The sequence below is a fragment of the Entelurus aequoreus genome, linkage group LG16 (assembly GCF_033978785.1).
Source record: "Entelurus aequoreus isolate RoL-2023_Sb linkage group LG16, RoL_Eaeq_v1.1, whole genome shotgun sequence".
In the NCBI taxonomy this organism is placed as follows: domain Eukaryota; kingdom Metazoa; phylum Chordata; class Actinopteri; order Syngnathiformes; family Syngnathidae; genus Entelurus; species Entelurus aequoreus.
The window spans coordinates 23319645-23337070 of NC_084746.1; the positions used below are offsets into that span (position 1 = coordinate 23319645).

Below are 17426 nucleotides of genomic sequence, written 5' to 3' on the forward strand. Positions count from 1 at the left end.
AGAATCCACCTGTAGACTGAGAGGTTTCTCCGGATCGAAATAGGCCAAGACTAGGCCCGGTTCTATGGTGAGCACATCTTTCATCTTCTGGAACGCTGCGTCCTGTTGTTTGTCCCACAGGAACTCGCTGGATTGCTTCAGCAGCTGTCGCATGGGCGCGTTCACCTCGGAGAGGCAGGGGGCAAACTTGGCCAGGTAGTTGGCCATGCCTAGCACAGTCTCTAGCTCTGCCCGGTTCTTTGGCGGCTCCATGTTCTTGATGGCGGATACTTTCTCTGGATCTGGCTTGAGACCGTCTGCTGTGAGCCGATGCCCGAAGTAACTTACTTTAGTGGCTCCGACAGTGCTCTTTTCCGGGTTGAGCGGGACTCCTCTCTCCCGTGACCTCTGCAGCATAGTACGGAGCCTTCTGTCATGCTCCTCCCTGGTCGCTCCGTAAATGAGGATGTTGTCAACGATTGCGAGTACGCCGTCAAGGCCCTCATAGGTTTTGTCTATTTTCCGCTGAAATTCGTCCTGTGCTGAGATGAGTCCAAATGGTAACCGCAGGAATCGGTAACGCCCGAACGGCGTGCAGAACGTTGCGAGTTTGGACGATTCCTCTGACAGTTTGATGGCCCAATATCCTGAGCGGGCGTCCATTACACTGAAGTAGCGCGCTCCGGCTAGCTCAGACGTGATGTCCTCCAGTGTTGTAGTGGGTAGTGCGGGCGCATAATGGCTTTGTTCAAGTCTCTAGGGTCCAGGCATACTCTGAGCTTGCCTGTCCGTGGTTTTTCGACGACCACTAGCCGATTTACCCACTCTGTTGGTTCAGTTATCTTGGCGATGATGTGTGTGTTCTCCATCTCCCGTAGCTCTACCTTTAGTTGACAGCGTAACTTGTGTGGAAGCTTTCTTGGAGGGGCCGCCACGGGTATTGCGTTCGGGTCCAGGTGGATTTTGCATTCCCCGGGAAATAATCCGATCCCTTTGAACACGTCACTAAACTCCTCCATCACTGTCTTTTTCTCAAGCGGCGGCGGCGCAGTGACTGACAGCACTAACTTGATGAGATCCATGTCCAGGCATGCTTGTAGACCTAGCACAGGGGGTGCTTGCGTTTCTACGATGTAAAAGTCCAACATCATGCAGCATGCTTTATATTTGCAATTTATTGTGCATGTGCCTTTTACTTTTAGCTGTTCTCCCCCGTAGCCTGTCAGTCTGCGTGTGGTGGGTTGAAGCTTAGACTCCTGTTTCAGGCTGTGGTACTCTCTCAGAGGAATTATGTTCACCTGGGCCCCAGTATCTAGCTTAAACCTCAGCTCTGTTCCCTGCTTGCCCATTTCAATACATGCAAAAGCCTGCTCTACTTCTGCAACACGCTCTCTCTGCACTGCATCTACAAAGAATTTGTCTGTATCTGACTCAGGGCTTTGGCTTACTTCATGCACTGTCTTCCTGGTGTACTGGCTAGATTTACAAACAGCACTAAAATGATTTAGTTTTGAGCATTTAGCACACTGTCTTCCTTTAGCTGGGCAGTCGTCTAAGTTCCTATGCCATTTATTACCACAGTAGCCACAGTTCCTTGTCCGTTTTGCGCCTCTATCACTCACTCGCATGTTTTCTGTTTTCTCTGCGGCACCGTTTGATGCGCGCCAGTGTACTGCATGTACTAGCTGCTGTTCACGCGGGCTACTGGTGACTCCGCTGAGAGCCTTAGTCTGCGTCTGGGTTAGCTCATGTGATCTAACTATATCTATGGCTTTGTCTAGCGTTAACTCAGATCCAACGTTTAAGAGTTTTTCTCTCACTTTAGCTGAATATATCCCAAACACAACGCGGTCTCTGACCATCTCATCCTTGTTCGCATAATCACAATCCTTTGCTAGCAGCTTCAATCCGGTCACGAATTGCTCAAATGATTCACTAGGTCCCTGCACTCTTTCCTGGAACCTATACCTAGCAAATATTGTGTTCTTTTTGGGTGTTATATATGCTTCAAAACGGGCGTAGTACCCTGTCAGTACATTTACTTCCTCCGCAGTCAGGACCCACGTATTAAAAATGTCTCGCCCTTTCTCTCCTACCCACAGGAGTAAATAGCTGCATCTTTCCGCTTCACCTTTGCTTTGTAGCGGGCCGGAAAACATCAGTCCAACATGATGCTTGAACTTTCTCCATTCTCCCGGTAAATCGAGAGAGTCCCAATCCATGCCTGGCGACGGCACTCCTGTTGGTTCCATGTTAGTGTCGGTTCTGCTCCTCTATTCTGACACCATGTAATATTCCCATGTATGGAATAAACTGCAGGACGATTTCTTCAGGCTTTGAGTTGTGTTTTTATTCCAACAGGTCATCTACATCCAACTTCTCTACCGTTAGCTGTGTCCCCTACTGACTTCCTCATTCCAAGCCAGGACCCCTACCGGGCCACCTTGAGCATGTAGTTGCCTAAACAGATGCCTGATTAAAATGCCACTCATCCAATATAGGGTCTTCATTGGCTATGAATATTACATCAATGATGAAATCTTAACATTGCAACACATGCCAATACGGCCGGGTTAACTTATAAAGTGCAATTTTAAATATCCCGGGAAACATCCGCTTGAAAACGTCTAGGTATGATGACGTTTGCGCGTGACGTCAATGGTTGAACCGGAAGTATTGGGAAACATTGTATCCCAATACAAACAGCTCTGTTTTCATCGCAAAATTCCACAGTATTCTGGACATCTGTGTTGGTGAATATTTTGCAATTTTTTTAATGAACAATGAAGACTGCAAAGAAGAAAGCTATAGGTGGGATCGGTGTATTAGCGGCTGGCTGCAGCAACACAACCAGGAGGACTTTGAGTTGGATAGCAGACGCGCTATCCGACGCTAACCGCCGACCGCATCGATGATCGGGTGAAGTCCTTCGTCGCACCGTCGATCGCTGGAACGCAGGTGAGCACGGGTTTTTATGAGCAAATGAGGGCTGGCGTAGGTGGAGCGCTAATGTTTTTATCATAGCTCTGACGAGGTCCCGTAGCTAAGTTAGCTTCAATGGCGTCGTTAGCAACAGCATTGCTTGGTTTCGACAGGCGGCACAGCATTAACCGTGTAGTTACAGGTCCAGTGTTTGGTTCTGTGTCTCCTGATAGTAGTATTGTTGATCTTCTGTCTATCCTTCCAGTCAGGGGCTTATTTATTTTGTTTCTATCTGCATTTAAGCATGATGCTATCACTTTAGCTCCTTAGCTAAAGTGCTTCACCGATGTATTTTCGTGGAGATAAAAGTCACTGTGAATGTCCATTTCGCGTTCTCGACTCTAATTTTCAAGAGGATATAGTATCCGAGGTGGTTTAAAATACAAATCCCTGATCCACAATAGAAAAAGGAGAAAGTGTGGAATCCAATGAACCCTTGTACCTAAGTTACGGTCAGAGCGAAAAAAGATACGTCCTGCACTGCATTCTAGTCCTTCACTCTCACGTTCCTCATCCACGAATCTTTCATCCTAGCTCAAATTAATGGGGCATTCATTGCTTTCTCGGCCCGAATCGCTCTCGCTGCTGGTGTAAACAATGGGGAAATGTGAGGAGCCCTTCAACCTGCGACATCACGCTACTTCCGGTACAGGCAAAGCTTTTTTTTATCAGCGACCAAAAGTTGCGAATTTTATCATCGATGTTCTCTACTAAATCCTTTCAGCAAAAATATGGCAATATCGCGAAATGATCAAGTATGACATAGAATGGATCTGCTATCCCCGTTTAAATAAAAACAATTCATTTAAGTAGGCCTTTAAGTCTGTCATTTGTTTATTTAAGAAGATTGCTGGCAATTAGAATGAGTCAGTCAGTATTATAAAACAGCAAGTGTATGTATTGTAGGCTATTAGGAGACACTATAGTCAGAGTTGAATATAAATATGATCACCCGTTCAGTGCAGAATAACACCATTGTTTCGCCTTGTGATTTTTAATAGTTTGAAGATGATTCCCCAGGTGCAACAACGCTTGCAAAACACAACATTTTATATTTGACCAGACATTCTAGATATATTTGCACAAAGAACGTTCGGGGTCCCCTCCAAGATTTCTCATTGTCATCCCATTGGGTTGAGTTTTTTCTTGCCCTGATGTGTGATCTGATCCGAGGATGTAGTTGTGGCTTGTGCAGCCCTTTGAGACACTCGTGATTTAGGGCTATATAAGTTAACATTGATTGATTGATTGATTGATATTTTGTCCATATAGTTGCATATATGTGTATGTTGTGTGAGTGTGTGTTTGGTATCTGTGTCTGTGTGTACGTATGTGATAATGGGGGATATGGGTCACCGGGGTATTGTTTTTAACTTTGTAAAGCACTTTGCGTTGTATTTCTTTTATGTATGAAAAGCGCTTTATAAATAAAGTTTGATTGATTGATTGAAAGTATCGGTATCGAATCCGTATCGTTGATACCAGCCCGACTTTTACTAAGTATTGGATCGGAAAGAAAATCAGTGGCATTGCACATTACTCGCATTTATATTAGTCTTAATAAACCCATACTGAGCATTTTGCCTCTTTATATCCTGCTTACACACCTAAAGAGAATAAAGAGTACAATGAATGTGATTGCAGGAAGTCTTTATTCATCACTTGTTACCTGATCAGCACATAGACAGTGACATATAATGTTGTACATGTGTGTATATTTATACAAAACTTATTTCAACTTGATATCACATGTGACAACTAAGCAGGAAAACATCTGTCTACTGTGAATAGTAACAAACTCAAAGGGAAGACAGAATCACAAAAGTATACTTATTGCTCAATACAAATGGCAGTAAGAAGAACCGTAACATTAATCCACATGAACAAATATTTCAATACACATGAACATTATCACGTTACTAATATGAGTTTATACCTTATTGATAGCATTAAAAAGACTAGATTGCACTATTGGTGGAGTACGAATAATAAAAGTGCAAGGATGACGGAGGTGTAAACAGTAAAAGTCATTCACAGAACATCACCACTTTTACATCTGGAGTTTGGCTCTCATGATACGGGGTACTAATCATGGATGTTGGCTCAGGTGTCGGAGTAAAGTAAAGTGCAGGTTGTGGGAGTGTAAGGTCGAGGGTGATGTATTGAACAGAACTTCAAACAAGGGATAAAACACATTTAGGAGACCCCCACCTCCGGGCAGTTTGGGATTCAAATAGTTGCGTGTTTATCTTCCATCTAACTCCTCTTTTCACGTGAATGAATCTTTTTCACACTACTTGTATAACCCGCTCGGTCCAACCCCAACCTGGGTCGTCTGAACTAGTATTGAGAGCGCTAATCGCCAATTTTAAAAGCTGAGCTTTTGACACAATGTCCACAGCAAGCTCTTAAGGTGTTAAGGATTGATGTTTACCAACCAACACACGCCTGCAACAGCTGCACTGACTGGACTCCGTAACACTAACATCCCTAGACCTCCCTCTCATCTGGGTCACGGCACCAATATAACCAGCCACTACTTTGGTTCCACCTGGGGTTTAAACCTGATTCCTTCAAATGAAAGTCAAGAGCGCGAGACACCAAGCTGTCGACTTGGTGCCCAGCGCAGGCTCTTAAGGTGCAAGTGAGAGTGATTCCCCACTACAGACCTGGCACATCCGCACTGGCTGGCCTCTATTATACTCACCCTCCCTAAACCTCACTCTCATCCAGGTCACGATTTGAAGCAGCCTCTGCTTTTGTTTCACCTAGGGCTTGAACCTGGGTCCACCGAATGAGAGTCAAGAGCACAAGGCACCAAGCTTAAAGCCAGAGCTGTCAACTCGATGTCCAGCGCATGCTCTTAAGGGTATTAAGGAGTGACGTTTATCAGCCAACAAACACCTGCAAAAGCTGAACTGACTGGCCTCCGTTACACTAAGATCCTTAAACCTCACTCTCATCTGGGTCACGGCACCAATATAACCAGCCACTGCTTTGGTTCCACCTGGGGTTTAAACCTGAATCCTCCAAATGAAAGTCAAGCGCACGAGACACCAAGCTGAAGGTGCAAGTGAGAGTGATTCCCCACTGCAGACCTGGCACATCCGCACTGGCTGACCTCTGTTATACTCACCCTCCCTAAACCTCACTCTCATCCGGGTCATGGCACCAATGTAACCCGCTTGGTCCAGCCTCTGCTTTTGTTCCACCTAGGGCTTGAACCTGGGTCCACCGAATGAGAGTCACGAGCACAAGGTACCAAGCTTAACTGTCGACTCGATGTCCTTGTGCTGTTAAGATGTTAGGGACTGAGGTTTACCAACATACACTTGGCACATCCTCACTGCCTGGCCTCCGTTACACTCGTATTGTTCTAAAAAAAAAAAAAAAAACTGTGACAATGTCACAGCTTCAGCATTAAATGGTAAACGTACATGTATTCATTTTTTGGTACAAAATCTTACTGATATTCCACAATGTACACATTCAAAGACGTCAAACGTCTACAAGCTAAACAAATACAGTGCAGCCAATAGTGCAAGTTAGAACCTTGTTTGGGAACACTTGGCCTAACCGGTGAAATACGTAAACGGTTAAAAGACAAGACTACAAGAAACTACAACCACAGGTTGGGAGAAGACCACCGTACAACCTGAGCCACCTGCCCCTCACAAAACCACATTCTGTTTCTCGGTCCTGTCCGGCCAGGACCACAAACATTTGTATAATAGTGACTTCAGTTGATAGCCCTTTAGGATGCAACCGGGTTCGCCTGTGAGAGTCGGGGCACCTTTTTTTATTTAGGGAAATCTTTTTATTTTTTTTCAAGATGGCTGGGGTTTGGCCTACATTCTGAGCTTGGTGCCTAAATGGCTCCAAAACAGCCCCGCCTCTCCCAGGCCACCTCAAGGATGTGCACACCTCAGCAAGTGAATGCTATGTCCCCTGCTGGCATGAAAGCTCAGGGTTTTGTTCCAGGTGACAGTTACTATGGTAATTAACATTCTTCACCCGGAAATATATTAACATTGTCGTACAGTATGAGAGCAGGCAACAGCACACAGCTAACACTTCAAACATCCAAACAAACACTATTCTATTGACTAATGAGTATGACTATGTATAGTGGGGTGTCCAACAATCAAAGGCTATTACAACTTGTTTCCATTTTATAAAAAGGCTAATCAATAGAGATATAGTATTAAGTCATTGGTGTCAGACTCATCTTAGCTCAGGGGCCGCATGGGGGAAAATCTGTGCACATTACGGCCGGACTATTAAAATCATGGCATTAAAACTAAGAAATAAGGACAACTTCAGATTGTTTTCTTTGTCTTACTTTGGCCAAAAATAGAACATACACATTCTGAAAACATTACAATAAAAATCTAGGAAAAAAAAAGTTTAGATCCATGAAGAAAAGAAGAAAGTGAATGAATATTTATAACTGAATACATTTGTTTTCTTTTGTATTGTTTTTTTTAATTTTTATGAATTAACGTTTATGACAACCTTTTTCCAAAACACAATATAGAATGTGAGATATAACAAGATAATGCATACATATATCATTTGTTTTCAAAACAGTTACAAAAAAGTTTGACCCCAAAAATTTACTGTGGGACCCCATTTTTATGACTTGATAGGGTCCCTGAGACCCCATTTTGAAAATTCCTAGCGCTAACACTGGTGTAGTATTGGTGCGTGCAAAACAGCAGCAGGCGGCTGTGGCCTGCGAGCCGGTTCTAATACTAATCAAATATCATCCCGGGGGTCATAGATAATTCAAAGCCTAGGGGCCTTGACTTTGACACTTAGGTATTAAATGATTTGTAAAACAGCCTGCATCTCAGCTTTGTGTTGCTGTTGTTGGTTACAAATTAGCTTATTATTTATCATTTTTAATATTATTATTCTATGATACTGCAATACAGTGGTACCTTGGGATACAAGTTTAATTGGATATTACAGGGTTCACTGTGGCATTCGCTACGTAAACTAGTGAGAGGTACGCTTGTAACCCAAAGTGTAATTAGCTGAGAGACAGTTCATATCCAAAAAAAACAACCTGTAAGTCAGAGGTACAACAGCATTTTGAGTTTATGTTTAGCTTGTGTACAGCTAAGACAGGTTAGTGTATATTTCTTTGGTGGCCACAGAGCAAAGAGAGCAGGAGTTGGAGTGACCTAGTCCGACTCCAGTCCTGTTGGTCTTGTTTGGTTTGGATCAGAATGTGATTGTCATGTTAGAGACCAAAACAGATTTTCTAGCATGCACTGAAGTTCTTGATGGTATCCATGCATTCATGGCTCTATATAACTAGTAACACCGTAACGCTACACTAGCCACAAGCTACCATCCCTAAGATTGCATGCACATGCATTTACACCTCGCTAAGTACGACTCTAGACTAAGTTACTATGAGACTGACACTAACACACGCACACACTGTGCTCTCAGTAACATCACACACTTTAAACTAACCTTTTCAGAGACGCTTAAATGAGACCATGACAATTGTCTTCAATAGCGTCTCCATGCTGGGAAATACAAATAAAACATGCACAGATTGTACAACGTGGCCTAGTTAGGTCAACATGAGTACGAGCTTGCACATTTGCTGTGAAAAAACTTCGAAAGTAATAACCGCCTATCTGCTTTGCAAAAATGCACAAGAAATAAAGACAACAATGTTAACAATACTACAACACACGTCAACATTAACCGACAATTTGCCATAGAATTCACTAATTTAGCTCCGACATTTTATGTTGGCAATGTATATCAATGTGGACCTAAGCAGGCACTGGTTACAGGTGGAACAGGACTTGATGAGTTTGTTTGCCTAAGTCCACTTAAACTTGTTCCTCTGCATCATGTGAATAGGATTATTCTCATGAACTATTTCCTGTCCTGTCTGAAGAAGAAGAAAAGAAAGAGCCTGATCTACTAATGGTTTGGGTGCATTAAAACATGTGCAAACTTGATAGCACACGCAAAGCTGATCTACTAAACCTGTGTACAGATGAGTGTGTCTCTCTTATGTGAGCAAAATAAGGATTGCAATCTATTTATTCTGTCTTTATGAATATGCAGAATATATGTTGATAATCAGAACTCCCACAATACTGGGAGGAGAAAATGCAAATATAAATATTCAGCACATACAGTGTGATTTATCAAGACTAAAACTCAACGGTGGGTTCTATTTCGCGTCTTTATTTAGCACATCTGAAAAAAGTATGTGCAAACTTTCTCAGTTTGCACATGCTGACGGCTATGAGAACCGAGGCAAATGCGCAGCAGCTCTGTCCTTCATATACTTGTTAACAGACTGTCAAAAAAATACAGTATATATTAGACATATTGTTTAATCACTAATATTCACTAATATCACTAACAAATTCAATTGATGCATTTTGGTGTCTGCTGGCAGATATATTATTGACATATCTTCTATGTGAAAAAAACATTCTTGCAATATACATTTTCTTGCATCTGGATTCTGGAGCGCACACTCGCCGTTAGTGCCAGACTCTCCCTCAAGCGCAACTTCAGCGTGGTAAAAACAAGGGGAAAAAATGGTTTCCATTGTAGATGCACTGCATGACTGCAGTAAATGATCGAGTGTCTCTGTGGTGAAAGCCACATAGTACACGCAAAAACCTAATTTAAATAAGACGGTCTGCACCACTTTTCTATTCTACATGCAGTCTTACTAGATCACACGCAACATGCCCACGAATGGTACACGCAATTTTATAGTTTGCTCATGCTGTTTAGCTCATGGTATTTGGATCTTAGTAGATCAGGCCCATTATGTGTATTTAAGCTGTTCAACACTTCGGTCCCCAGTACAACACTTGTATGAATACACACATGCAAAACATCCACATAACCGGGAGAATGTCCGCTAAAAGCTCACCTGCACTAATTTCATGAAAACAGAAGACAATTCCAAGCACATGCACTTCAAAACAAGCAAGCCGTCAGAGAGAAGCATACAGTATGACATTAATCATTTCATTAAACAAAACAATAATGTAAGAAACTTAGCAGCATTTGAAAGCTAACACTAAGCCCTTCCAACACTACAGGTGTCATTGCTCTATAACTACAACTTTTAAAGTAAATATATGTACATTTTTAAATCTACACTAACCTTCAAAGTATTTTCTTTCACAGCCCAACTTCATCCAAGTATATCTTGTACATGCACACTCAATGGTTATTGTTTTCAGGGTCTTTTTCTAGCAGAATGGCACAGGCTTGAAAGGGATGAGATAGTGGTAAAATAAGGAAACTTGTATTTATTTATATCAAGTTGAAATAAATATTTGGCCTAAGCTGTTAGGAAAGAAAAAAGAATATGACTCAATAAATACTGTTAGCTTTACCAAGTGGAGCTTAAAGCGGTTCTGGGTATGTGTTAGTACACAGAACAGAATACTAAGCAGTATTCATACACTTGGCTGTGTTCTGCTCTCGTGTCAAATTCTGGGCGAAAATAGTGACGAGCAAAGACAGACACTCAAATGTGCCAAGTACTGTTTTCGTTTCCACTCCAGATGCCCTGACTTATTACCCCATTAGACCAGACAACGAGGCACACCCACGGGCACTAGGCAAGTAGTGCCTCTCTTTAGCAGCGGCTGCAGCAGGAAGACGCCGGATCGTACATTTAGGGTTCTTCAAAACAATTGCCGGTCTTTATCGACCTCCACTTTCTGCGCCCTGTGTCAAAGTTTTCTTCCTTTTACTATTACCCCCCTTTTATCTTCCACCTGACAGTGTTTTCTTACCATACTTTGTTGACCGCCTCTTGCCATCACACTCTTAGGGTGCATTCAGACTTGTAGTTTGGTAATCTGACCAAACTTTAGCGTTTGCGTTGACGCATGTGTTTTTGTCTGGACTAAATAATGCGGATTATAGCATTTGCAAAAAGCTGTGCCTTGATTGGATGACGTATGTGAAGTGAACATTGTTTGACGCTTCTCATCCAAAACAACGATTGCAGGACTATTGCTTCTATGGTGTCATTTCGATGTAACCTCAGCGTTCAGTTGGGTTTTACTAACCACAGCCTGGTCTCACCTGGTGAGACCAGCTTTTTGGTGCAACTGGTATAATTGGCGTTGACACTGCAGCACAAGCAAACCAAGACCCGGTCTTGATCCGCTTGTTTGGTACAATTCTAAATTACCGTAGATTGCAGTCACGCTTGACCAAATTTTAACCTGGTGCGTTTTAACAGGACCAAAAATGACAAGTTTAATCACAGCTGAAATTATGATGGTGCGTGACCAAACTTTCCGAGAATGAATCTCAACTGGACTGCTTAGTTTATCTTAAAAGAGAGGCTTCATTAGTTCATGCTCTCTGGCTTAAAGCTGATATATATTATCGTGTCACGTAGCTTGCGTTCCCCTGTACTTTGTTTACAGCTCATCCATGGAGGCTGGCGTGTAACTGGCAATTCTCTTCCAAAACCCTAGGGAGCAGTGTTTTCTGTGTGAGCAACTGCCATTCTTGTTGACTATCTTCATGAGAAAGAAAGATGAGAAAGAGAGTGCGCGTAGTAGTGGTTTGGAACTTGTAAATAATGGCGTCTGAAGTGACATCCACTTTAACGTTGGAGCTGGAACTAATTATTTTGAAACAACGGTCACTTTTAATGTTCACAATGCTTCGGAACTTGAAGAGAAGATGTTCCCGAAGGTGGACAGGCAGAGAACGGGCAAATTTGCATCGCTATTCGGCCGTTCGTGACATTGGAGAGAGAGCTATGTAATTTACAATAAACAAAAATGTTAAACAACGATTGCAATAACTAACTGATGTTAATGTTTATGTGCATGTGTTATCGATGTTTAGAGCTCATGTTTGTGAATGTACCATGCCTGAAAGATGATTGACGAAAACAAAATTTTGTGTCTGAAAATAAAAGACGTGTGTGCACGAGAAATAATATATGTTGCAATTGAACCTGCTGTTAGCACAAGATTGACAATAAAAGTTAAAAAAAACATCGTACTTTGTGTGACCTGTTCTGGGCGCTACAACATAACATGCTGAAAAACTACACATTCTGTAATTATTTTTACAGCACATCGAGATATTAACTACACAATATCAGTTTGCATGCAAATGTTCAATCACTGTTGCTTTATTTTCGAGAGTAATTTGTGTTTGTAGCACAATGTCTGCTCTCCTGTGAATAGGTTCCCTCCTCGGCAAAAGCTGACCAATCACAGCTCTGCGGGTTTGCGGGAGGGTACGCTGGCGCCCGCTACGTGATGTAGGAGTATAAACCAGGCTTCAACTGGAGAGTGAAACCAATCTTGTCTGTAGAGGATACATACTTTTGATCCGGTACTAAGCGCTCAGACTAGATCCGTCCTATCTCACAGGTAAAAGGTACTTTTTTTCCAACCCTAAAACTAGTTCGTTTTTACTTCGTATCTACAATTTTCGAATGAAACCCATTCTGGCTCAGGAAGGGTTTGGGGAAGGTCCCTAAAGAACCCAAGTGGTCCCAATGACAAATGGGGTTGTCCAAGAGATCTGAAGTGCACCCAAAAGCTGCTGTTTTCAAGGACTTACGACAAAAAGCTAATCAAAGACCCGCTATATAGCAGCACTCTATTGTTTTTAGGAATCTGTCGAAAAATGTTAGTCTCTTCCAATGTCAGGGTTAACCAAATGTTAGCTATGGCCGTAGTCACTAGTAGCCCAATCTATACGATACATGTGTGCGAAGGAGCCAAACTTTGGATCAAGGACTTTAAAACTGACTGGCACATGGGAGAAAAATGGCTAAAATTTGATTCTGTTGCATGCTTGCTAATAAAGCTCCACTTGCTCAAGGAGCTATCGGCGGAGTCTTAAACAAAAGCCCTTTTTGTGTCTGCATGTGGGCTTCGTTACATGCAACACCCTGCATTCATCACATTTGCTCATCAGCAGGTCAATATGGAATATTGCTGGTTGTGATTGAGGGGTTTGAGGAGGGGGTACAATGAGTAGACAGTTACCAACACAAACACCAGATAGTCAAAGTAAAAGTGTAAGTGCTGGCCAACAGGGTTGAGTTTCAGGTGGGTATTAGCAAGTACATCATATGCTATGTGACACCGTAGCAAAGCATCTGAAGGACATACTGTACACAAAAACAGCGAGGCCTGTCTTTGCCACCATCATCACGTCGTCAATACCCTTTTCACCACCTTTCCTTTTCTGACACTTCAGCAGGACACCTCCATGGTATGGGCAACGGAGCCGACACCCTCCGTGCTGTCAGAGTGGACGCAGGCCCGAGAGCGCGACCCTTCCAAGGAGCTGGCGCTGGTCAGGGAGGCGGTCCGGGAGCGAGCCAGGCGGGTCATACTGACGGAGGGCACTGAGAGAAAAAGGATGGTAGAATAAATAACGATGACTTGTGTGTCAGTGCTTCACGGTACTTATATGGATTCAAGTATTCAAGGAGCTGTATGTGTCATACCCGTACACATTTGCACATGTACGGTATGACATTTTTACTTTTGACTCAGGTTCCAGCAAGTATTAAGAAAAACATTAATAAATAGCATATAACATAAGGCACTTAACAAGAGGAAGGACCAAGATTAGCCGGCTAAGAATGCTGTGTGGAATAAGTAGATAAATGGAGAGGAAGACTATGGAGCTCGGCTAGCATTCAGCAGTCTGACAAGAGAGAAGCTGTCTCTGAGTCTGGTGGTTTTACTCCTTTTGCTCCGCAGCCGCTTGCCTGAGGGGAGTTGTTGAAATAGCTTGTGTGAGGGTGAGTGGAGTCCTTCATGATGCTGAGGGCCCACCTTTGCATCTCTGTGTGTAAAGTTCTGAGGTGTTGGGAAGGCTGCTTCCCACGGTCTTCTGTGCAGCCTCTGCAGAGCCTTCCTCTCCGCCGCAGTCATGCACTTGGAGAACTTAAAACATTCCCATTTAACTGCCGGAGCCTACACTAGCCGTAGAAATCTGTCTCCAAACAAAAGCATTGTGAGGAACATGTGACTGGAGAAGTTGGCTTTTATTTTCTTGAAGAGCACTTTTTAATAATAACCATCTCACTTGGATTGTGGAACAATACTTCTTATCGTAATGTAAGCCCCATTTGCTACAAAAGGCATTATTAATATTGTGTTACTGTGATGTGTATTATAACAAGAAGTAAAGAAATATATGATATATGATCAGGCACTTGAGTTTTTTGCCTTGAGTAGTTCCTCTGCATCATGTAAATAGGATTATTCTCATGTCCTGTCTGAAGAAGAAAACAAATAGCCTGATCTACTAATGGTTTGGGTGTATTAAAACATGTGCAAACTTGGTAGCACACGCAAAGCTGATCTACTAAACTAGTGTGCAGAGGATTGCGTCTCTCTTATGTGAGCAGAATAAGGAGTGCGATCTTTTTAGCGTGTCTGTCTTTATGAATATGCAGAATATATGTTGATAATCAGAACTCTCACAATACTGGGAGGAGAAAATGCAAATATAATTATTTAGCACATACAGTGTGATTTATCAAGACTAAAACTCAACTGTGAGCGCTATTTTGCTTTTGATAATAGAACATCTGCTGATTGGAGTAAGCGTTGTCCTGGTGTATCGACAAATTTGTAGATGCTGGTAGCCGTTCAAGGTACATCAAATATTGGAGGATACGAGCAAAACTCTGGACACTCAGATGTTTGTGATTTTGGATGAATCACAATTAGACAACTTTTAATGCCGTCTGCCCCGCAGGATGAATTTGAGGACCAAGCGTCTTTTCGTGTCGTTCTCACCATTTCGAGGACCTAAATGGCTGTCAAAGTGTACCAACTTGTCGGAGTACGTCCTCAGCCATTTACTTTCCAGGTGAGTGGAAAGTAAATGGGGTGCCCACATTTTTTCTGCAGGTGAGCTACTTTTCAGTCGAGGGGATCTACCTCATTCATATATATAATTTATATTTATTTATTTATGAATTAAAGATTATGTTTCTGTTAACAAGTTGAAGGTGTTTAATGATAATACATTCCTTTCTTTAATGAAGACACGAATATAAGTTGGTGTATTACCTGATTCTGATTACTTGCATTGATTGGAATCAGACAGTAGTTCTGATAACGTCCACCTTTTGAAATGGAGGACAAAAAAGTCCTCTTTTCTGTCCAATACCACATGAAAGTGGTTGGTTTTTGGCATCTTATTTGTCCAGCTTCCATACTCCTTTTTATACACTTTACAAGAAATACATTGATGGCAAACTCCATAGCTTGACTCCATAGCTTGCTAGCTTGTATGCGCTAGCTTTCTGACTCTTATTTTGTTAGCGTAGGCAGGATGGAGCAGCACTTTTATTGTGAAGACAGGAACTGTGCAGTCGGTCTTTAGAGTTTTGACGGGAGGTACGGTTGAAATAAAAAGTGTTTCTCGCCTTCCTGTCGGTCATTTTTTCTTAATAATGATCTGGCAGCAGCCAGCGTCATCTCACAAGACCCTCGGGTGCCGTGAATGTCAATCAAGTGACAAAAGTTAAGTCTTCGTGAAGGTTGCAAGATCGATAATTTTGAGGTCTATTTTTTAATGCCTGGCTGGCGATCTACTGACACACCCTCCGCCATCGACCGGTACCTCGTGATCGACGTAATGAGCACCCCTGATCTACGATAAAGTTTGACGAGCAAGTAAGCAAGGAAACCCCTCAACAGTCGATCATGTCGAAATTGTACACACGCTTGTTATCACAGTGCCGCTATAAATACTTTGTCTGCGTTAGCGCTTATAATAACAATATCACTAATACTTGGTTAATATTCAAGTCACAAAATGTAATTGGAGTATAGTGGAGCTCCCATTGGCTCAACTGAGCGGACTTTTATTTCACGTTTATTTAGTAGTTAGAATGCATTTCAAAAAATCCATCCGTCGTCATGTCTTTGATAATGATTGTGAACGAACTTCCAAAAAAGTGCAGTTCCCCTTTAACACACACACACCATGGACCATGGCTACATATGCACAGATTTACTACGTAGACATGCTGTCTACATGTAGTATAGTAAACATAAGTACTGTAGTATCCATATAGTATGCTTGTTGCAATGCAGCTTATTTCAAAGGGTGACCGTTAGTTATGAATGCAATTAACACGGCCTTGCCAAAGCTAGGAGAGGGCCATGCAAAGCACACTTTTGAAGATGCAAAAGGAATGAGGGGAAACAAAGAAAGAATATTATATTTTTTCATTGCGGGAAAAAATATGTCGGTCAACATTTCAAAATGGAGGGCCTTTTAGTCTTGCAAATGCCAGGAATATTAAAACATCGTATTGATTAAAGAAACAAAAAGCTAATCATACAGGGCAGCAGTAAAGGCTAAAGGTGTATTTAGTAAATGTGGGGGGGGGGGGGGGGAGAAAGTACCTGGCCCTCCACTCAACCTCCGATCCTTCACTGAAGCGACTGAGAGAATGCGGTGAGGAAGACAATTAACAATATTATTACAACTCATGTGTCTCGGCATAAAATACTCCTGTCATGTTTTTCTAAAATGATGCATCCATATACTTCAAATATAGTCATCACATCTCCCTGCTGGATACTTACTGTAGCCCATTCCTTGTAGGAAGTACTTAAACGCCTCAGTGAGCTTCCCAGGCTGTAAAAAAAGCAACATATTCACATTAGACTGTTAAAAATAAAAACATTTTGATAAGACTTAGTGAGAAAAGTGTTACCTGTGTCAGCTGGGGGAGTCCACCAGAGTCAGCCATCTGTGGGGCCAATGAAGCAAATTCATGATATCTGAAGATCCACCATATTAACGACTGACATCAAACATTTCATTTATTTCTCTTCACTCAGATAAATGGGCATCTCTCGAAGTACAAATACAAAAGTTTATTGTCAAAAAGATATTTGTATTCATTAGGAGTGTTAAGGTACGTGTAATTGTAATCTGATTTTTAAGCATTTTGAAAGTGTAAAGAATAAGATTTGAATCTAAAAAAAATAGAGAAGCTTCAAGCTGAAATATCAAAATATATGAAAGTTAAAAAAATAATTAAATAATGTATTTAGTTAAAAGATTGACCAGAGTGAATCATACTTGTAATCAACCTAAAACAAATGGTGTGCACTAGGGTTGTTTGGAAAGTAAGTAAGAAAGTATCGCGATACTAATTGATTGAAATCTGTACTATACTGCCTTTGAAAAGTACCGCTACCGTTCTTTTATCTAAACGCCGCTTTGTGGCGTACATAACATGTAGATATATAACATGTAGATACGTAGACGCGCACACAGCTGCTTGGCTTGATGCCAAATATTAGCGGAGTTAAGACCGCCCATCTAACATCAACTAGTGCAATTTGGTAACAAATTGCGACAATTTGTGTTTTATCTTTAACAGATGTGTGTTTTACCTGCTACATGGCTTATCTGTGTACATT

At 41.9% G+C, this 17426-nt stretch overlaps 1 protein-coding gene across 5 annotated transcripts in view; it reads right to left on the bottom strand.

The window, feature by feature from the left end:
- Positions 1–6341: 6341 nt before the first annotated feature.
- ndrg4 (NDRG family member 4) overlaps positions 6342–17426 on the bottom strand; it is a 98876-nt gene continuing 87791 nt past the window's right edge. For 3 of the 5 annotated variants that reach the window (XM_062022417.1, XM_062022419.1, XM_062022420.1), the window contains 4 exons: positions 16712–16747; positions 16581–16632; positions 16398–16436; positions 6342–13366 (listed from right to left, as the gene is read on the bottom strand). In XM_062022417.1, the coding sequence (XP_061878401.1) occupies positions 13212–13366; positions 16398–16436; positions 16581–16632; positions 16712–16747 (282 nt within the window). In that variant the 3' untranslated portion in view covers positions 6342–13211. The remainder of the gene's footprint in view (positions 13367–16397; positions 16437–16580; positions 16633–16711; positions 16748–17426) is intronic. The other 2 variants (XM_062022418.1, XM_062022421.1) reach the window with 1 other exon arrangement.